The 23,465-nt window shown below is 42.9% G+C and overlaps 1 protein-coding gene across 1 annotated transcript in view; it reads right to left on the reverse strand.

Moving 5' to 3' along the window:
• Positions 1–21,624, reverse strand: part of WDFY2 (WD repeat and FYVE domain containing 2) — a 59,399-nt gene extending 37,775 nt beyond the window's left edge. Inside the window, exon 1 of the mRNA XM_071448473.1 lies at positions 21,330–21,624. Coding sequence (XP_071304574.1) covers positions 21,330–21,466 — 137 coding nt within the window. The 5' untranslated portion in view covers positions 21,467–21,624. The remainder of the gene's footprint in view (positions 1–21,329) is intronic.
• Positions 21,625–23,465: the final 1,841 nt, after the last annotated feature.

Below are 23,465 nucleotides of genomic sequence, written 5' to 3' on the forward strand. Positions count from 1 at the left end.
TTTTTAATATACATACCACCAGTATGGCACTTTGTAATAAATTACAGTCACATAAAGGTTAATTTACAGGAGAAGATGGATATTTGACCCCAAGCTCTAAATTAAGTCATACCCTTAGGCCTCAACTTATTTTTCAATAAATGTTTGGTTAACTATCCATCTAATAACTTATGCCTTTAACATCTTATAACATCTAATAACTTATGCCTTTACTGCAGAGGAAGGAAGCCACATTTCCACATGTATAGGTGGTGCCCTCTCTCAGCATTTTAATTTCTGGACCTAAGTCATCTGCATCATTCATTGAAACACTCTCTATAAGAAGAGAGAGGCTTTTGGTTTTTAAATACTGCTGAACAATTACAGCACTGTTTTTTCAGAGACAACAAACATATCTACTTGGAATGTATTTGTGTGCTCTGTGCCATGCCAAGGTGCCTCTGCTAATGCTCTTCTTGAGGCATCAAGGACTTTCTGTGGACAAATCACATTTCCAGTTCCTCCAGCTGAACTTGAACAATGATTCATGGGTGATAAAATGTTCCCTCAGCTTTTCTGCTCATTGCCATTTTCCCCTCCATCGGGGCAGCCCGACTCAGAGATATTTTTACTGTCCTCAGCTCCTACAGGCTTTGCTCTTCTAGAGGAGATAAGAAGCCACTCTGCTGCTCTGACCCAGCTGGACAACTTTGGCTGGGGAGTCTCAGTACTCTGGGCAGGAAACCAGCAAGGTCAACAGAATTAGCACCAGCAAAAAGGGATCAAAAAAGCAGGGCAAAGCTATGCAAACCAAACCCCACCCTGAAAGGTTTGTACAATAGCTGCAAAGGAACTGTAGCCCTGAAGTGCTTTACCGAGGGCTCTCAGATTTCTTCTTACCATGCATACTGCACTGTGTTGTGAGGTGCCAGCAAAGCCCAGCAAAACCCAAACTTCTGACTCTGTAATTTAGAGGCGATCTGGCATTTCAAGGGCTTAAAAGCCAGTCAGTTTGTCATCTCTGCATTCCCATGGGGGTTGCATGGGGAGATGGAAATCAACAGAGTTGAACGGAAACCATCTTCAAACCTGTATTATGAGACTGATTATTCCATCCTAAACTTTAGGTTTTATTATTTAAAAAATCTCTCTCAAACATGCAGGGCCTCTTTATATTCAGCTACATCTTTCATATGGCCTAGTTGCAGCTTTTCTATTTTCCAGCATTGTAGTCCATACTGTATTAATTTTATTCTATTATCTTTAAAATAGTAATTTTCAATTTTGAAACAGCAAATTTCAATAAACATCTTCTTGGTCTCCTCCTATGAGACTAGAAGTTCTGTTGTCTCCACCTTCTCCACTGGTTAGTTACTGTGTATACTCATATAATTTCTTACATGCCTCCTCTTTAAGGTAATCAATCTTTCCAGTCTCTTGGAAAGGCTGTTCTTGTGTTCTGTTCCCCTTACCTGCTTTCCAATCCCTTTAATGAGACAATATCCTGTCAGAACTATCGTCTTTTGTACTAAATGCAGCAATCCAGACACAAACAAACCTGCTAAATTATAAGAGCATTATCATTCTTTTCTTTACGGATCTTCTTCCTGTATGCACCCTAGCAGTGTTTATTTGCAGCAGTTGTACATGTTTTTTTCTTCATGCTGGCAGGATTTAGAAATTTACAAACTATGGATGAAAGAGAAAAAATATATTTATCACTATTAGATTCTCTCTGCAATACACTGCTATCCACTTAGTAATTTCTTCTGCACTCCACATCTCACCAGACCCAATCAGCTTATCTGCTAATTTGGGTTAGACAACTAGTCCAGACTGTTAGGGAAGGGAACAGAGGATTTGTCAGCCACAGCTCTCAAGGGCAATCCCAGAACCACATGTTTCTGGCAAGAGAGGTGGAAAGAAAATTATAAAGGAGAGCAATAGGCAGAGACTATCAAATACCAAGAAAAACCTTGACCCTTTGCATCAAGCTTTCCCCTTGTGAAAACAGGACAGGAAAGCCTTGTCTATTGCAGCAGCGTAGGGAAGACACAAGACCATCTCTCCTCAGGTATAGAAAATACATTCTTCAAATATGTGAAATGGTGCAACATATTGCAGTGCAGTCTTGAAAAGATGCCTGGTGGAACTGTGTCCTGATAGGACACCACTGCTCGGGTGATTGACCAAGCCAACAAAGCCTGTAGCAACTTCAGTTCAATTACCTGGTCACTGTCTCAAGGGTGACTTCCTCTTTGCTATAAGGGACAGATTCTGGTTCATGGCAAAAGCATCAAATATTATAAAAACCTCTTTGCTGGCACCTTATTACTACCTTACTTTTCTGGCAATTTTTTAGAGGGTTGCAATTCCTGTCCTGATGCTGTCTCAGCTTTCATCCTCCAGATTTTTACTGCTGCCAATCATAGGGGAAATACCAGTATTATCTTGGAAGAAATAGATTTGAGGTTGTGAGACAAAGTCATCTCTAAAGACATGCTTCTCTGCTTGGCAGCCTCTCACTTTTAAATCTTATTACAAGCTAATACAAAACATAACATCTTCAGGTTCAGAAGTAGTAAGCACTTACTACATGCTACTGGGCATGGTAATTACAATAAAGGCGTCAATATTTATATATTTATAGGAATCAGGGATTCAAGACAAAATAATTTCAATGCAAGGATTTTCAAAGTTATTGCTGAGTTAAACAGTGGGCAACTCTACATGATCACTGGAAAAACCTGACCAACTTTACCCATCTTGAATAAAGATGAAGTTCCTTGCCAGAGAGCTAAAGACCACCTACTTCCAACCCCCCTGCCATGGGCAGGGACACTTTCCACTAGTTCAGGCTGCTCAGGGTCCATCCAACCTGGTCTAGAACACTTTCAGGGATGGGGCATTTGCATCTATGGATGTTGCCTTCCAGTGGAAGGCTACCAGTTAGCATAGGCAGTGCAAAGAAAGGTGTCTGAAGTAATGACTTGGCCTTTTCCAGGGCCATTGGAAGCAGAGAATGGCAGCAGATTGAAGCAGACCCAATCTATTGCTGACCTTGGCAGAGGACACTGGATTTTAGATGGTAATACAAAGTAGAAGACAGCGAGAGACAACACACTGGGCTAGTAAATCCTTGTGCTGTTAGGTAAAGCATAAAATCAGCTCAGAACATCTGCTGGGGAAAAAGATGAGCTGAGATGGGGTAAAGACAGTAAATAAGAGAAGGGTCCCTTTTGATCCTGTGGCCTTGCAGGCTCAGCACCACCTGAAAAATGAAATCATGTTTGTAACTCTGGCTTGACTTTTTTGCAGGTCAGACAGGATTGCATAGAAGGCAGGGAGGGGGGAACAGCCTTCCTTACCGACAGTTAAATTACTATGCAAAGAGACAACCTGTCCAGTCACCTCAAGCCACGAGATACCCATCTCACAGACAAAAACCCCCTCTGTTAGTTTCAAAATCGATGCGCGTTCTGCTGTGTCAAGCAGTTCCTCCTCTCTTTCTCCTGTCCTGGTATCTGGGACATGTTGAAAACACCCAGGAATGACCTGACAGTCCAGTAAGTCTCTTCCACATGTCATATCTAATAGAAGTAAACTGTGTCTTATCAGGCACACACGGTGAGCTTTGGAGGGATGTTTGCAATTTCTGAGCAGTTATCAAGAAATGTAAATTATTAACAATCTGCAGCAGGTTAAGCAGTTTACTTAATTGAGAGATGGCCTAACTACTGAGCATCAGAGGGAGGAAGGGCACATGGAGGCCAGTATTTAGAATCAATTTTCATTCCACTTGGAGGGGAGGAGACAAATTATTAGACAGAGCTCTTCTGTGGACAGGATCTGGCCCCTAAAACAGATCAGATGGACAGTTAGCTGTAAATAACACCAACAGACAGGAACAACAAGTTTACAGGAAAGACTGAGAGCAGTTATTACCTCGAACACTGCAGTGAACAAATGGGTTGCTTTGGAAGCACACACATATTCATCATCTACACAGCGCAGTGGAAATACAAGCTAACAAAGGTTGTTAGAAATGCACAACCATATCATTCCACAAATGCACCTTTCCCCCTGGCACTGCACCATAAAATACTTGCTTCACATTCTTAAGTCTGAAAGATCAAGGTTTGTCTTTGCTTCTCCTACTCACTTTTTCTTTTTTTCAAGCATTTAAGGGTTTTGTTTGATCCGTTTTTGAAAGGAAAATATTTCTGTAGAAGGAAACAAAGATTCATGGTATGGCAGCTACATCATGCTAATTAAAAAGCCAGTGAATGCTGAAGATCTGTGTCCTACCTTTTCCAGTGGTCAACCATTAACTCTATTTAGAACATAGGAACCAAAGAAGACAGTCCAATAGCCAGTTACTTCCAAGCCATGCTCTTAAAAGCTTAGAGCTTATTTTTCTGTACTGCCATCAGTTCTCCCACACTGTCTCTTCCTCTGGCACCTTTCATTTTAACACACATTTCAACCATGCTATTTCTCTCCCCAGAGTTTTGCCTCCAGCATCTGGTTCAACAACAGCTGACAGCGATTTACAAGTCTTGCTAGACTTAGCCTTTTAAAATTACTCATGCTATTGGCAAGAATTTAAGCTTCAGATGTGCATGTGTTTGTGGGAAAGGTGAAGATACTCCCTCTGCATGCCTGTTTTTCTGTTTTCAGGAACACCCATTAACCAGCAGGTATGAGGCTACCAAGGTCACCTCTCCTGGCAGCAGCAAGCCTTCAGCATTTGCACCCCCACAAGCAACTGCAGAGGCAGCGCATGTTCCTCCTCAAGCAGCTGATGTTCCCTTCCTCACCAAGTCAGCTTTGAAGCAGCAGGGCAAAGGCAAATATAGCCATTCCCCCCACCCAATGCAAATGAAAGAAACTCTTCCCATTTGATTTCCATTTCTCTCCTGCTTGTAGCATCCCATCCCACTCCCTCATGTCTGGGAGGCATCACACATCCACCAACTCTCAATTACTCATAACAATTCAATGCATTTTAATAACATTTAAACAGGTTTTAAAAAAACCTAGCAATAAACTGGGAATTACTGTGGACTCTGCTGGACCGCAGAAGCATAGAGGAGGTACTTCAGGTTTTCAGAAGGCAGCACTTGGCAGATGAAACCTGCTAAACACACTAAATGCCTCTTCACATGACCAACATACAAGGTGGTTTTTACCAATTTCTGATGTCAATGATTTTCCTGAGCCAAGCTGCCCCATTTCACTTTCATATCAGCTGACTTGGATATTGATATTTAGCAGCATTAGCAAGGATGTGCAGCTACTCCAAGTTCATGCACGAAGGAGACAGCCTGCCTTTTTTGAATTCCAAATTGATAAGAGAAGAGTCACTGAGAGAATTAATCAGCAGGAAGGTGAGGAAATGAGAAAGTGAGTTGAGAGGAGTTAGAGATAGAACACAAATGGTAGAGGACAGCAGTAGGGAACAGGATATAAAGTACAAACAACACAAAGCCTGCAGTAAGGATGGCAGCAAACATCTGGTTCATAACACTCAGACAAAGAGACTGAAAGAGCACAGAGTTTTGGTAATAATAGGTCTATCCAAATGGAGCTAATGGGCTGAAGACAAACCCTTCAGAGCTCAAGACTCTCCCACCACCCCCAAATACTGTGGCAGCAGGGCAGCTTTGTGCACGTTGATTGTCTTTCACAGAAGAAAGGGAAGAAGCCCAGCTCCACATGATGCATTTACAAAGCAGCATGGTGACATACAGGGCAATGAAAACCTAACAGCTGCACTCAACAGCTACCCTCCAAATTTGTAAATTGGAAAGTATTTCTCACATTAAGGCTTTTCCCCAAAGTGCAGTTGCACTTACCTTGATACCTCACAAATACAAAGTTCTTGCTCTGTTACTTGGGACACTAAATCCTTTAGGCTCTGTTTACTTTCAACAGACAGGAACTGGATTTTGCATTTAAGACAAATAAAGGTTCATTATCTATTGCTGTGAAATATGCATAGAGAAAAAGAAACAACAGTTTGAAAAAGGAAGTTATGACTATTGCAGGCTATCTGAATTCAATGTCAAGCATTTTTTTCCCCAACTGCATACTGCAAAATGTATACATATTTTAAGGAAGAGAAAAAGCTCCACCTCTGTTGCCTTCCTCTGCAGTGTTCATGGAAAATTTCAAGTCTCAACCCTGGCTCTTAAACTCCTACTCTCTTTTCTTCCTCAACTTGAGTCAAGTTATTACTGGGTCCCACGAATAAAATATTTTTCTGTTCAAAGCAGCTTATCTTTTGACTAAACAAACACAGAGAATCAATGTCCTGTTTAGGAAATATTTACAAAAATAACTATTAGTGAAAGATAAAAACCATGTCTGGGATGCTTCTAAATCAGTCCTGGACATCTAGAGAAAGCAGGACCACAAGAGAACCTCAGACAATGATACCAAAGTCCAAGAGGTCTATGGTAAGAGCACAGCTGTGGGAGTTCTGCTTCCACTATAGAGGTAGGTAGTGAAAAGTGAGATTCCCATGAAACACCCCAGTGCAAGCCAATCCACACTGTACAAGCTTATCAAAGATGTAGCAGTTAGATTTTTTTCATAGCAGTTACATTTTTTCATAGCATCAAGACTGAATACGCACTGACTGAACAAGACGTAAACTTCTCTGCAAGGCAGGATGGATAATCACACATTCATGCCATTCTTTCTCTCTACAAGGAAGTCTTTACATTTCAACTTCCAGCTTTAGCAGATGATTTTTCCTAATTTTTTCAGATAATATGTAAACAGATCATGTTGCCAAATAGCAACACCACTGTCATTATGATTTGATTTCAGAAAAGAATATCAGTTTCTCATGAAGGAGAGAGCTAAGTTAGATATTTTGTTCTGCTACTTTTTGTTATGTCTACAAAATTGATAGCTATTTGTAACTTAATTTTATTTGACTCAAAATATGCTTCTCTCAGTCTATGGTTAAAATTATTGTTTCTACAAGATTTTATGCAATGGAGGCCAAGTAGAATTTCTATTTGTGTCCAAAGTAAGACAGTGCAATGTTGTAGTACAGTAAAAACAGCAGAGTTTGTAGAAAAATACTATAAAGATTATTGTACAACTCTTATGTCCTGGGTATTCCAGACATACATGATTTAAAGGAAATTTTGTTGTTTCCTTGATCCTCTGATGCCTTAAAAAAGCAATCACAATCTTATAACAACTCAAGGCTGGGCTACAATACTCTGACACCATTTCCTTAGTGTCAGAGGACCTGTACCAGAGAATTTCAGATCAACAATCTTGAGAAGAGTAAAGTAATATTAAAAACGAAACAAGAAACTTTTCCTGGAAAATACAAAAGGCTCCTACAACAAAATATGCCACACAAGAAAAAAAAACGAGAATATATAAATTCCTTCACAATCCCAGAGGGAACAGCAACAGACTGTGGAAGACAAGGCAAGTCCAATAATCCTTGCCACTGGAAAGCCTGGCTCCAAGACACAAAACCCAGCTTAGCAACTTGGGTCAAGTTCAGGAAGATAACACAGCTGCCACAGGATAGCACCATGCCAAAGAGTGTCAGAACAATGATGCTGCATCCAACATGTATTTTCTGACTCTGCTGCTGCCCCATCCAGTTACTGTGGCCATGACAGCTAAGGGAAATCTATCATCCTTGTGCAGAAGTACATGCACTCACTCCTCCAGGAATCCAAGTATCACCTGTCCTCTTGAAACGCTCAGCTGATCCTACTCCCAAGGTCAGCAGCAAAACTCTCAAGTGACACTGGAGCAGGATGAAACCAGCCACAACAATTTTGATGTTTGTTTGCATATTGAAGGAAAAGGAAATTACGATTTCTTTCTAATAGGAGACACATCCCTCTCCCCAAAACAGTGGGTAAAGGAGAAGAAAAAAGAGGACTGAAATACTGTGTGAATCATTCACCAGATACTCAAATGGAAACAGCTTGTACAAAAACTGTAAGATTATGGAAGAGACTCCCCACAACACTTCGCCTCAACAACACCTTTAACTTCTATTACATTATCAGTGTCAGTTAAACTAGACAAGGCTTGGACAAGAGAGACCTTGATAGTTATAGAACAAGCATCTCTAGCTATAAAGTACTTTCTACTGAAAACGTGCTTTGAAGACTAATTTAATTATTGTGTCTGAAGTTTCCTTGCTTTTTATAGTTAGAGGAGCTCACAAGCTATTGAGGCTATTAGAGGAGCTCACAAGCTATGAAGAGGAAACTATTCCTCTTCATAGTTTCTTTGTGGCTTCACCAGTTTTATTAGGAAATGGAAGTTTCTTATTTTCTGTTCTCCTTGAAGTTTTAATACAACCTGCAAAACCAATCTGAGTTTTCTACAATAATTTGGCAGCAATACCAAATGTATGGGCAGAAAACTGTTTTGGGGTAAGGTCTGTGACCACTGTACATCTGTCTTATTTCAAGTATTTTAAGAATTGAAAGGAGCACAAATGTAATTTTTATGACTGAAGGTCTTTTTGAAGATGTAATGCTTAGGTAAAACTTCCCAGCAGAGGAATTTCCTCGATCTTCTTCAAGCTATGCTCTAGATTTGGATGGCCCTGATGAAAAATTCTCTCTTCAGCACCTAACGCCCAACTGTCTGTGTTTCAGATGCACATGACTGGTGACTTGTATTTCAAAATTGGTCATTACTTCAGCTTAGCACTGTTCTATGACTTCAAAAATACAGGACCAAAGCTTCCACATGGCCTGAAACAGTGAAGGGACTGTCACATTTATTAGAACAAACCTGGATAACTTTTACTGGCAGGCACAATGCAGCTGCAATGACACTAAGCCCACTGGAAGGATGCCACCCTGGGATGGTGTAAGCAGGGAAGGAACTGGCATATAAGGAAGCATTCATGTCTCATCTCCAAGACCTACAGGACATGCAATGCTCTTCTCAAACTGGCCAAAGATACATCCCTGGGTGTCAGAAACAAAGACTCATGGAGAAAACATGTCTTGCCAGCTATTGGGGAATGCCAGAAGATGTATCCACATTGGTTACAGGTCCAATGCTTGGGCCTCCTGTGGTGCAGGGAGTGAGCACGGACGTCTGACTGGAGAACTTGGCCACAGAGGCCATGAATGCCACTTCAGTGCTCCAGCTGGGTTCCAGTCACTGGCTAATGTCACACACAGGAATTTGGCAAACACATGCACTTCTGCTCAGCACAGGGGCCATGGGAGACCTGTCCTCCTCTGGATGTCTGGTTGAAGTTATCTTGAGAAGCTCAAAATACTTTCGTCTCAAATTCAGGGTTTTTTTAAACTTACTGTTACAGATCTCCAACCACCAGAAACGTTTACAGGCATGACAGCTTCAAGGGCTGAGTCTTGTTTAAACCAGTGGCTTAGCTGGTTTGGGGTTGTTTTTTTTAAATCACAGAATGAATTTCCTGTAGGCAATCTGATACCCTACCAGGAGGAACAGCCGCATGACCTGGGTGCTCTGGGAGATGTGAAACACACCTACATTAATAAGTGACACAGGCCTGGGACCAGCCTCCAGCAGTGAGGCCACCTGGCAGGGAAACAGCAGCTGCATGCGAGCTACGTCCTGGGAACAGTCCCTGGTACAAGCTGGTTTCCAAACCCTGTATGGTCACTGTTTGATGCTGTGCAAATTGGCTCGTGGCAAGAACAGTGCTTGATACCAACAAGGAGACACCACAGCCAGCCAGACCCCCATGCTTGAAATAGACTCCTGCACTATTTAATTGATTAGAAATACAGTCACTATAGCTGCTGGCCATGGGTTCAGCAGCTCATTTCTCCCAGCTGGTTCACAGAGCCATTAAAAAAAGGAAACAGTATTGATTCCTGTGTACACCAAGCATCTTATTCAATACTGGGCTTGTGTAAAAGAACAGGGAAGTGAGAACAAGGGGTTTGGTGCTTACCCTCACAAGAACTCTTCTTTCTTATTACATTGTACACCACAATATTATCTCAAGGTGGTCCATATTTTCCCACTTTCCCTCCATTTTTATTAGTCTGGTGTCAGTATAATGGCATTGGTCAATAATTGAATAAACACCATTTTTCAGCTTGAAGTTATCATACACAGCAATAAAAGGAAATGAAACTCAAAACAAAAAGATAACCATTGCCAGGATAATGCTTCAGAATATCACAACAACCAGCTTGCAAATCAGGAGTGTGCCTTCAAACACAGGCAGTATCATTTATTTCTGGAAAAATACCATTGAGTCTGAGGTGTAAATACATGCACAAACACCACTTTTTGAAACCACTGTTTGCACTTTCTAATCCACATGCTAAACACAAACACAGATCACTAAGCAATTACCCATGCCCTTTGCTTTTCCTGTCTCCAGAATTGTTGTCAGTGGTTGTTTAACTACTTCTCCCATATAATTTTGCATACAAAACACTTGCCTACTCATTTAATACAGGTTTTGTGCTTAACACCTGTTTAACAGTTAACACCTGTATAACACTTTTTTTCTAAAAGAATTTGACTCTTAAAACCATGTAAAAATGTCTGCTCATGTCAAAAAGGGCATGTGAACACAAGTTTGATTTTAGAACACAGGAAAGACCACAGGAAACAACAACCAAGGCAGACCAAGCTGCTGGTTAGGTTTAGCCATGCTTCCTGCTGGTATCCGCAATAATTGTAGTCCTTGGGCCATCCATTCAGGTTTGTTCACACCTCATAAAAACCAGACAACAATGTTCATGCCTGCTTCCTTGAAGAGGAGGTTTTAGGTCATCAGGTTTTTAGAAGAATGACTATAAGCTGTGATCAAAAGGGTTCTGTGGATGAAACTAGTTGGGGATGACAACTTCTTGGCTTGGTTTCCTGGTCACAAAAACTTACTAAGGAAATCCTCACCAGGCTTCTCTCTCATCTACTAAAGAACAAAGAAAGAAGGAAAAGAAGGAGCAAAAGCATCTGAAATCACAGAGGAGCTTTCAGAATTCAGATGAAAGTCATGCATTTTTCAGCCACTACAGCATGTAATTTTTTTTAAACAATCAGTACATTCATAGCTCCCTTTTCCTACTCCTTTCTCTGGTATATAATATGGGTTAGAAAAAGTATTTGTGAAAAAGTTTATTGCTGGAAACCGAAGGACCTTGACCAACTGCATTCACAGCATTTCTTATTTAACAAAAAAACCCCTACCCTTACTTTTCATCTTCCACTCCAAAATCAACACTTAGTAGTACAAGCTACCAAGGGATTTCCTCCCTTCCCCTGGTCTTGTGATCCCCAACCATATTAGCAAACATAAAGATTGTGCAAAGGGGAAGATGAAATGCCAAACACAGAGGTCTCAAATACTCCCCAAGAGCAGTCTGCAGCTAAGCAGCCTGTAGAAATCCTGCCTGCAGAACAGCTGAGAGAAGATCTCTGCAACAGCCCATCCCAACATGGCTCCTCACCTGCTGGTGCTTCACAGCTCAGACTGCCATGGTACTCCAAGCGCAACAGCAAGGTCGCTGTAATTTTATGTGTTTTGGCCTTTTGGCTACAAATAAACTTGGCAACAACAGAGATCGGAGTTTCAGGCTGGAAGTTCAGTGTTTGTATGGGTCTGTCCCTGCTGGAAATCTGGCAGGATCATTTATCAGTTGATATTTTCAAAGCATGATGATGGATTAATTTATTCACATTCATTTACTGGCAGTTACAGAAGTTACCAAGAAGAGATCAGTTTATGAAGTCTGATTCATTTCCTGAAGAGAAGAGACTGAATTCTTCGTTGGAAATGGATTAGCACCTATACATTGTGTAACCAACCTCTGTATGTAACAGATAATGCCAAGTTTAGTGGTCTACCACCCACTGCAGCTGATACTCTTACATGAGCTGCTTTCCCTGCTTGCTCCTGCCTGAGGCAATCCAGCATAGGTCCATTCTTAGCTGCCAATGCCAGCTCATGCAGTCTCAGATACTTCAGATGTAACAGAACTTAGAAAACTTGAGGTAATATCAGACAGCACTAAAACTCCCAGCTGCTAAGGCAACACACATGACAGCCCAGGCAAGGCTTTGGTAGACCCAAAATACTCTTTTTGGGCTGAATTGTAATTGTTCTGACAGAATGGGACATAGGTCTCAATGGAGCAGAATAAAATACGTCACTTGACTGCTGCAAAAAGTATTAACTTCTTAATTTCAGTAATTAAATTGTATCAGGGGCCAATAAAGTCACAGGTGTCAATTTTGATTTGACAGATATATCACCTCTTCACCCTCTGCCCTCAGCACAATTAATGTTGACACTGCTCTAGTCCTCTTTTCCCCATGTTAGTACTACCACATTGCCCTACTTAGATCTCTAGTTTTTATCAGTATTTGTTTCTGCCTATGCTAAAGTAAATTGTTCCCATGGCAGATTAAAAGCATAGAGAACATTTATCTCTAGCAGAAAAACACAGGACTAATCAGCTAAGACCCTTTCACCTCCCATTAAGCTCCTGGCCAGGAGAAAGCAGGTTATGGTGAAGCCTGATCAAGTGCCACAGGAGTCTGAAGCAATGGGACCAACATGACAAGTACAGGCACAAGGGCTGTATGCCTGATGCTGGAGAATAGCACAGGCATGACCTTTCCTGCTGGACTAGCAGTAACTGCAGAAGGACAATCATCCTTTGACAACTGCTTATTGTTGGTGGAGCTGCTGAAAGAGCGAATGAAGCCAAGGAATGATTCCTAAATCCAAACAAGACGTGCACAGGACCTCCACTGCCATCAAAATGCTGCAGCTGCCTTTAGCCAACCCTGCATGCAGCAAAAGCTAGGCTGGACCACAGGCCATTTGCCATAAAGCTGAAAGCATCTCCTTGGAAATCCTACTTTTATTCTATACAACTCAATGCACATGGTGCTGCAAAACATGAAGCCTTTGAAATGTCAATTTGAACCGGTCATTGGATGACTCCACAGCCCACATTTGCTCTTGCAGAACACAGAGCTGAGAGTAGAGGCTGAGTTTTTCTCTGTATCGGATGGGAAAAATGAATGGGGTATGGGAATGAGAAGATATTGATTAATAACACTTAGGATCAAGAAGAAAATTATAAAGTGAGGATAATTTGGCACATAAGCAAAATGAGTGCAAACTTTAAGGCCCCACAAAGTGTTCCACAAAGCAGATGCACCTCCTGCTTAAGAATATAATTAAAGCTTTATTTGCTATTATAAGTGAATTTGAAGCCAAAGGTAAATTTACCACATTTGCACTCACTGCTAGAGGCGCAAAATCTCATTATCTCTCACGTTCTCAACATGGGCAAGGATTTTCTCTCCATATCCCTTCAAGACAAAGCACTGTACTTGTTCTGTCACCTGAATCCAGATAATTCAACCTGATGGCAAAATAGGCCATTTCACATTAGGACAGCCTTTTCTCAGATTTCTCGCCACAGGACTCCACTCCTAATGAAACCATGATGACATTCCTTTAAAGGTCAAAAGCATTGCTTTCTGGGGCTGATCGATCACTACTGTTATTGCAAAAACCTGCTAAGTATATTGATCTTTCACCTCACAATAGGAGGGTATGGTACAGGACTTGGAGAATAAAAGACAACATTAGACAAAACTTTGCAGTAAACCTGGCAGCAGAACAGCAGTGCTTTTACCCAGAACTGTGCTTTGGCATCGTCTTCGATTCAGTGCTCCAAACCTTAAGAGTTCCCTGAAAAACTTAATTTAAGTGGTGAATACACATGATGTGACAAGCAAAGCCCATATGTTCAAAGTCTGGCCAAGGTTAGTTACACAATGCTATTTCCTGCAGCCTGACTAAGAGAAAAATTGAAACAACACATTTTTTAGCCCAGCCTCCACAACTGCTCTCCCTCTCATGAGGATGAAGGCAGTATTTTGTCCATCTCAAATTTTGGCACAGTCTAATTTGTAAAATGTATTATTTGTTTTCTGACAGTCCAATATCAATTTTGGCCATTATTTATGCGCTGTTTCAAGCCATCAGGCATGCAGATTGTGACATATGAAGAACCCCAAGAGATGCATATGGCTTCGTTATTATGTAAAGGTTCCTGCTTGGAGGGTTGTCTGGTAAACTTGCCCTCTCCTGCTTCTTCTTTCACAAAACTGTCCCTTTCCTTCTCCAGGATTGCTCCAGCCACTCACCCAAACTGCTTGCAAGGGTACCTTTAATTCCTGTGTGGACGTTTGTTTTACAGCTTTCCCATTCACATAATTTCTTTACCTCACAAAAGTATAAAGAAGGACGCTTTGTTTTCTCTTTCCTAAAATGCTCCATTTAGGACAAGGCTCTGCTGAACAGGATGCACCCTGCTATGCATCCTCAATACTCCATGCCTGCTGCTCCTATTCCCTCCCATGGTGCCCCATCCCATCCTGTCACATCCAGCAGTGCATGGCTGCATCCATCACTCCTCACAGGGTATGCAAAAGGGAAACAGCTGGGTTTTTTCTTGCTTCTGGTCTTGCAACAGACTGCATTATGGACTGCTGCAATTCTTATCAAATCCCTGGGCAAATACATGCAGATACCAGAAGCTTTATGCAAACCCACTCATATTTGGGCAGAGTGTGATGAAGCAAAAAGAGCAAAGCAGTGTTTTTAGGTAAATAATCCTTCAGTGTCTGAGAGGTTACAGTGCACAGAACACAGTGATCCACAGAAGACACTTGTACAAAAGCCAGTTGCTCCCCTTAGGGCATTGCTCATCATTTAAGAAGCTTTTAGAGCTCCTGACCATGGAAGCACCAGCAAGCACCAACGCAGTGCCCCCCTACTCTCTCCTTTCCATTTGATCTATGAGCTGCCAAGTATTTTCTGACTTCTCTCAGAGCTGTTACAAACACCATTTTACAAAACTTGTGCCACTTTTGAGCAATTCTCTTCCACGTAGTATCACACAGCTAAAAGATCCTGCTGGGAAATCTATGCACAGATCAGTGTTGGCAGATACCATGCAGGCACCAGGGCAGCTGGAGAGAGGGAAAGAAAAGAGTCTGTCTCAGTAAACAAAATAGTGTAAAGTAGCTCAAACAAGCTACTGACATATTTCTATTGTGCTACAATGGTCACATGCTATTTGAGACCTTCAGTCTGCTAAGTGACCCACAATGAAAGGTCAGCCTTACTTAAATAGCTCAGTAGCTTCAAAACCATTGCAATTCCTTTAGTTTAAGATATTGTAGCCATTCTGTGTTGCAGCATCACTGCCTCCTCTAGACATCCTTATCTTGAGGAGAAAAACCAACAAGTTTCCTGCAACAGTGCATTTTTAGTTATATGCCATCTCTGTACTGCATGGACTCCATAACTGGCATTTGTTCTTCTTTCAGGGTCCACAGGCCACACACAGAGGTGGCATTGTGCAGTCAGTCCCCTCTTGGCGAGAAGCACTGTTCAGCTGCAGAACTGGAGAGACTGCAGAGGAAGGTCACCAGGCCTGAGAGATGTGAGACACTGATGAGAGATCCAGTCTCTGTGTAAACAGATGCCAGGGAAATTAAGATGGGGTCAGGGAAGACAAGCAGAAAAATGAGAACTGGTTAATATGGGAAGCAGATGCATCATCCCAAAACTTGCTGAATCAAGAACTCTGTTCAGCAACAGGCAGAAAAAGAGGCTATCAGGAGGTAAAAAGAAGGTGTATTAAGTAGCTCTTCTTATTTCAAATAAAGCTTGTAAGATAAGATAAATTCACCCACATCTTTTATAGAAGGAATAATCTCTAAAACAGAGAGGGGACTAAAAGCCATTGCACCTCTAACTCAAAAGGCTCAAGCACCTAAGGTTCCACTCTATCATGCTGCCCAACTCTGCTGCTGAAGCTGGGTCCAAGTCACATCAGAACACATTTTTGCAGCTGTTGTCTTGAAATTAAGACATGAACTTCATCACAGGGGCCCTTAGCTCAGAACAACGCAACTGAAGAAGTTTCATCAATCTGTGCATTGACCTACATGAGCTAGTAGTTTCAGGGCAGCTCAGATCAGAGAGATGATACTAAATGCTTGTGCTTTAAATCTTTAACTGACACACAGGAGGAGAGCATCTTTAAGGCAAGGGATCCACAAGCTTGGACAAACTTCAAGAGGTGGTGGCAGAAAGTGGCGCAGAGAGTTAAAAAAGCAGAACATTGCAAGGTCTCCCACGAGTTAACAAGTGGAGTTTATCACTCCCAACAAACACTCAGCAAGACATTTTAAGTGCTAGTCTCAGATTTTGGCATCTCAACAGGATACATGTTAGTCAAATCCGGAACAAGTACTTTTCAACATCTGCAACAATGTCTGTTTCCAAGCACTTTTGGACCTCCTATCTTCTCTCTTAAGCCTCTTGCCAGCATCCGCTTCTTCCTTGCAAACAGCCAGCACTAACCTCCACCCTGACCTTTATTCCAAACACATACTCATCTAATTACGACATATCCAAAAAACTTAGTTTAAAAACACACACAAAATAAGAGAGCAACCAAATTCCATCTACAGCACTAGGTCTCTTCAATTCCTATCAACAATTTTATTGGTGACTGATGTTTTTACCAAAATTTAAAGAACCTCCAGGCTGGAACAAGTCCTTTTACACTTGTAAAGAGCATCCACACCTTCTGCCTTGCTTGAGCTACTGCTCATACTGCAATCACCTGGGTGTGAAACCTACAGGCTTAGACTGATAAACACACACAGACAGCATCAAAATCAGTTCTCACAGCACCTGCACTTCTGCTGTGAACCAACAGCCACACACAAGGCAGAGCAGAAATCAGTGATGTAACCCTGTGCTTAGATAAGAATTACAGACCTGTACAGAACCACACTGCTGGGCAAAGCAATCACTTTCCACCACAAAGCAATCACTTTTCACCACAGGAGAAAGGAAACTCAGTTTACCAAGGGTCTGTGGTCCCTTGCACCCTGCTTGAATACAGCACTGTGTGAAGAATCCTACCTTTCCATCAGAGCTTTTTCACAGGCATGAACTATGACACTGTATGCTCAATGTTCTGGATCTGGACAGGAAAACCACAAGGAGAAAAAGATTGCTTTTGATATACTTGAGGGTGGAAAGATCACAGTTCTCCATGTTAGAAGTCATGTCAGCACAAGGCCAAAGACAACTCCCACATTTCTTGTCACATACACATATTCCCATTCCCAGTCCACTGTTAGTTTAGCAAAGAGATTTTCATTTACACAAGATGCACACTAAGTTGTCGTGCCCCCTAAAAAACCTGCTCGTTAGCACACCCAGAACACAAGCCTTGGACAACAGGTGAAGTGCACATCTGTATTTAAAATCCTCAAACTGTAAACCAAACCTAGCAGTACAAGCTCTGCACAGTTTTCTCTATGTGACATGAAGACACTAATAAGATAAGCAGTCTGGGCTCACTGTTTATACAGTGATCCATATGAAGAAGCTGAGACAACTGAGTTCAAAAAGAACTTAAGATAATACAAGGTAATAGAGAATACAAAGGTCTCTACTCCCTTAATAAAAATTAAAAAAAAAGCTATGTGATAAGGGATAAATATTTTTCTCCTATATCTTCTCACCAAGAGACTAGAATGCCCATTTTTAAAATAAAAGGATTTTGACAATTTTCAGTTGACTGTGAAAACTTCTACTTCTTGTTAACAGTTCAAGGAGAACAGTTCTTGACTGCAACACATACATTTAGAAGGTGTGTGGCATGGAAGTGAGCACAGAACTCCCACCCACAAGAGGGCACAGAGCAGAGTTCATAATTACCAGGAAGGCTGTTTACACCAGCCTCTGTGAAACTTCTCCTACTTACAATCCAGCTAGGGGCAAAAAGAGAGCTATTGGCAAAGTGCAGGTTTACCACGATGACACCCAGCCCTTCCTGCCAGTCTCGCACGGTGACACACGATCAGCACAGGGGTGACACATGATCAGCACATCAGAGGCCCAGCTGAACTGGCACTCACAGCACTGGCAGGCTCTTCAGGCTCTTGAGAAACACACGAGTGTGCCAGCACCCGGGAGAACTGCTTGCACTGAGAGCTGGGTGAGTCAGTGCACTTGTCCCACCGTATCCCATGCTTAGGTAAGATTAATGACACTAAATCTTCTCTGGAGCATGGAGTTAGATATGTCTGAACTTGACATGCCAGTGACCTACTTTTCAGACATGCCCAACACCCACGTCTCCCTCTGAAGGCAACAAAAGACAAGGATGCTGTGCAATTTTGAAACACAAGTGCATGCTTTTAACACTGAGGAAGATGATGACAGCTTAGGATCAGCTGTGCACATTAGGAAAATCCCACTCTAGCTCCACATGAGCATACACTGCTATGGATCACTCAAGACTCTACGTATATGTCTGTTGATTCCATGGCAGGGAAAGAGCATGGATGAAAGCTAGTAACTTCTTAGAGTCATCCTGCATTAGATTTATACATTCCTGGATATCAAATTTTGCCACTATTTTAACTCTCACCTGTCTAGACAGGTGCATCCTTTTTCTTAGAAGAAAAACACAAAATACCTTGTCCCTCCAAAGCATACCAGCTGTCCTGTAGATACAGGCTCAGTCTATTTTGCCCAGATGTAGAATTAGAAAACCCACTAAGATTAGGACACCATGAACATCACTCAATTATCACAAGTGACCAGGATTCAGAAGAGAAAATCTATGTGCATCACCTGTACAAATGACACATACTAAAAAGAAACTCCAACCCTGTTTGGTATACAAAGTTTTGAGAATCTAGTTAAATATGTAAACCTGCTTCGCTCCCCGCTCCCCCCTATTCCTTCTTTTCCCCCTACTTTGTCTTTCTTTATGAGGAATAACCACACTCTCTATTATTACATAGTTTTAATTTTATTTCTTAAAATATATGCATGTGCTACAAACATGCATGGCTATAAAATCCATGACTATGTCTGCAAGCCAAAGCTAAAACCACTTTTGTGTCTTTTAAAACCAGATAACACCACTGGTGCCATACAAAATTGGGTCCAGAGACCAAGCTAGCTCCTGCTTTTAAAGGTTTAGGTGCACAGGGCCACACCATGCAGCAAAGAAAACCTTTAAAGTGGCACCTAGCTGTTGGGTATGCAAAGACTACCAGCAACTTCAATAATGATGTGTTCAGCCATTCACCAGCAAAACAATTCCTCCTTCAGGTACAGAAGATTCCCAGCTTGAAGCAATTGCTGGAGATGTCAAGTCATTCCAGCTGAAGTTCTCTGCAGAGGTTTCAGAACATTTTCCTCATATAAGCAGTGCATATCACAGGCTGGGAAATGTGGACAAAACTCACTTATTTGTTTAACAAGTAAAAGGACAGATAACATCTCCATAAGGATCTTTAACAGTTTCCAGGAAGCTCTAAAAGCCCTCCACATTCCGTGGCCATTAAACAACCACGTCAACACTGACAGGAGAAGGCAGGTCCAAACATGAAAAGGTGCCATAAGGATCTGCACAAGCCTAATCATAATACACGGGTATTGAAAGTCTGACAAATTATGCTTTCACCCCAGGTAGCCTAAAACCTGCAAGTTAGACTCCCAACCTCCTCCTCTTCCAAGTCAGTTTTAGACTCTTAATCTTTTAATTACAATAGAAATGCTAATGCAAGCAGGAAGTGAGAGACCCATCAAACAACATCTTCATGTCTGAATAAATAAAAGGCAGGATCATAGCTTGTAGCACGTCAAGGATGCTGCAAACAAGTCCCGAAAGCAGGCACATTACCTGGTTAATTTCTTTAAACAGAAAATAGCCTGGGAACCTCCAGACTTTCCTCGTGTGAAACTCCTGACTTCGTCACTGCTTGTTTCTTGAAGCTGACATCTCAGTGGAAATAAAGATGTCTCATCAATCCCCTTCCCTACATAGAAATATCAACCTGGAGCATCAATCTGTCATCAACAACTAAAGTTACATATTTTTGCTAAGGTGAAGGAAGATGCAGAGATTGAGACATCTATATGAGAGGAAATAAAGTTCAGGAAACCTTCTTACAGGTAAAAAGAATTGGCTAAGTAAGCCTAACAAGCTACAGTGAACGAAAACAAGCTCAAGCTTTATTCAACGTCACTTTAAATACATAAAAAATGTGAAGACAATAAAACTGTGATCACATAACAATGTAAAACTCTACTTGAAGGTTCCTTTGACCTTATACTTGTTTTAAGTAGCTCAGCTCCTCCTGCAAGCAGGCATATGAGAGTTCACTTGGAGACCTCAGCTTAGGTGAACTTAAATGATCCTAAATTTGCACATATTTGACAGCTGAAAACTAAGTCACAGTGAGGACAAAGATGAAAGAAAATATTGTCAGTTTTTCAGAAAGCCTGCAGAAACATGAAAGCAGACACTCAAAAGAACAGGCATCCATGAGAAACAGTCCATCCAAATACCCGTGAGTACCAAAACATATTGACATGCTGGTCAACTACATGTGTCTTTCAATCTTAGGACACAGGTTACACAGTACACCTGAGCTGCAAAGAAACCCCGCCTAAAATAACTACTTATAGATGCTGCAAGAAAAATAAGCACTTATTTTGAAATAAAAGATTTCCAAGATAGAATTTTGAAGCTGCAGAGCTGAATTAAGTTTGAGCTCTTTCAGAAGAGACAGAGTTGCCCCTGGGCAGCCTCAGTCCCTTCAAAGCCCTGCTAAAGGGCCTGAAAGCATTCTCCTCCTTGGCAGCTTTTCAAGACGGGATTTAACTCCAAGATCTTATCGCCGATACATGGTATTTTTAAACAACTACCAAGAAACGTTTGGAGAGGGGAAACGGGAACCAAAACTACTGTTTCAGCCAATGCCACCACAATCTTCAGGCAAGGTCAAAGATCTCCACAGACTCTACGGTAATCCTCGTGATGAAGGGGATCTCAAATCCCATTTTTCCCACGCTAAGAAAAGTCACTCAAGTCCTGCAAGTTTCAGCGGCGCCCCAGCCCGGTCGCTGTCCTGACCCACACAGCGGCGGAGGAGGAGCGCGACACTTCGCTGAAGACCCCTGCTCCAGGCTCCTTCCCCTCCGGGACGTGATGTCTGCCTAAAGGAATGTCCCCATGCTGGACCACCGCCACCTTGACGCTAGCTCGGGCTCCGAGCAGTGGAGTCTACAGTGGCACAAGGATGCTGGTCGTCTGCCTCCCCCATCCCTTCGCGGCGGGACCCACCACCTCCCGCCGGGGACGGGGCATCACCGTCCGGACCCCGGCCGCGGGCCCAGCACTGCCACCATCACCGGCAGCAGTGCTGGGAGCTGACAGACCCCCGCCGCGGCCCCGCCGAACTCCCGCTCCCGGTACCTGTCTTCCGAGACGCTGATGACCCCGTCCTCCTTGGGCACTATCGCTGCCATGTTCACCACCTCTTGCGAGCCCTCCACTTTGTTGAGCAGGAGGGGCTTGCGAGTCAGCGCCTTGGGCTGGGGCTCCGCCGCCATGGGGCCGGCGGGCACCGCCGCTGCCGCCGGAGGAGGCTATGGCCGGGGGAGGGATGGAGGGAGGGAGGCGGCCCGCAGTGCCGAGGCGGAGGAGGGACTTGCAGGAGCCGGGCGCTCCCTGGGAAGCGGGGACAGCGCGGCGGCACCGCCCCCGAGCGGGCAGGGCCGGGCCGGGCCGGGCGGGGCGCGGTGCCCGGAGGGGCGGGAAATGGCGGCCCCCGCCGCCATCTCGCAGAGCGGGGCTGTGGAGCGGCGCCTTCGCGAAGGGAAAGCTGCGGTCCGGCAGAGGTGGGAGCGCTCCTCTCCTGCCAGGGCTGCCCTCCCAGCACCGCGGGCCTGCCCCAGGGGCAGCCCGGGGAGCGCGCCCCTCTCTGAGCCGTGCCTGGTTATGGACTGTCGGCACCGTACGGCTCCGTGCGGTCCGTCCCACACTGCTGTGGTCGCCCGGGCGAAAATAAAACCCCAACGCGAATAAAGATTAAACGGAATGTTGCGTAAAAGTAGCTGCATCCCTGTGTTTACATTCTCCTATCTTAGTTTTTCCTGGGACTGAAGGTAAACATGGGATTTTTTCTGCTGCATTAGACAGGGACGCTGGCAGGCAGGGCTGCACCGCGGCGCCAGCAGAAATTCCCTTTCAGAAAGCTTATTCCTAAGGGAAACGCAGCAGACTTCCAGCAGCTCGTTTTCATCAAGCGCCTTCTTTTCACTCGCTTTTCCTGACAGATTCATTGAGCTCCAGGAAAGTCAGATCACTTGCCCAAAGCTCTGTGCTGAAATCAGTGAAAAGGCAACTTCCTCCCGAGGCATATGCCAAACTTTCATAATCTGTCTCGAAAGATTCTGGAAAATCATGCTCAATGTCTGAGCTGCTGTCCTACATTGCAGAAGTTGTCAGCAGATTGGAAAGCGCTATTTCAGCTGCAACTTTACATTTACCCACACTAAGCCAAACGAGCAGTGGTTTTCCTGAAAAAGAAAAGTCAGGTATGAAAAAAATCCAAGATCGGGAGATTATTTTTTTTTTCCAGGAGCAGAACACAGCAGCGTCTGCAATAGGACAAATCTTGATTGCCCACTCACACTTCTGTTGCCTATGTACTAGACAGAGGCAACAGAGGAAAGATAAAGTCAATTCCTTGTGACAGAAATGAAATTTCACCATATTTAGTAATCTCTTAAACAAACCAGCAGTGTCTGCAGGACCACAGCAAGACTTTTAAGCTTTCTCAACTAAACATGCCAGGTCCACAAGTGTACTGTAGAGGGAAAGGTCTGGTCAGCAACAGCTGGATTACAGGAAATGAATCTGCAGTCTCAACTGTTTCCCTGAGGATGTGTGATTGGACTAGATAATATCTCTTCCTCATCATTCTTAGAAGGGAGCTACTGTTGAAGAGTCAAAGACCCACCCTCTTTCTGCTGTAGATGATCCTGCAATCCTAGGCTAGACCGACAGATAGAAATGCTTGTCTCACTGCTTGGTGAGGTATGAGGTACTCTCTGAAAATTTATATACTTGTTAGTTTTCAGAATATATCTAAACATGTATTTTAAACTGAAGTCTGGGAAGGTCTACTGACCTTGCAGTACTTTGCTCTCAAGACTAGGCATTTTGAATCACTGCCAGATAAACAGGGGCTGGAGACAGCAGGCTGCAGGCTCTTGGGAGACCCAGAATTCATTTTCCAAAAAGGCTTTTAAGGAAGAATCTAGTTGAGAAAATGAGTGTCTTGATAGGCAAAGGTGTGGGTCACGGGACTGGAAGGAGTTGTTTCAGTTGCCTACTGAAACATAATTCTTCCCAGTCATCTTCCCTTGTCTGTCTCATATCCTTAAACAGTCCCAGGTTCCACTATTCCTTCAAGGTTTTTAAGACACTGTTTAGAGGAAACCACTAAAAGGCAGGCATACATTTTGGACTGAAGTGAAATAGTAATATGATAAAATCAAATATATGCTTTATGTAAATGGTTGGTCTTTGGAAATAAGTTAACCT

Source organism: Agelaius tricolor, unplaced genomic scaffold (assembly GCF_023055355.1).
Source record: "Agelaius tricolor isolate 1412-34295 unplaced genomic scaffold, bAgeTri1.0.p SCAF_26, whole genome shotgun sequence".
Taxonomy (NCBI): Eukaryota; Metazoa; Chordata; class Aves; order Passeriformes; family Icteridae; genus Agelaius; species Agelaius tricolor.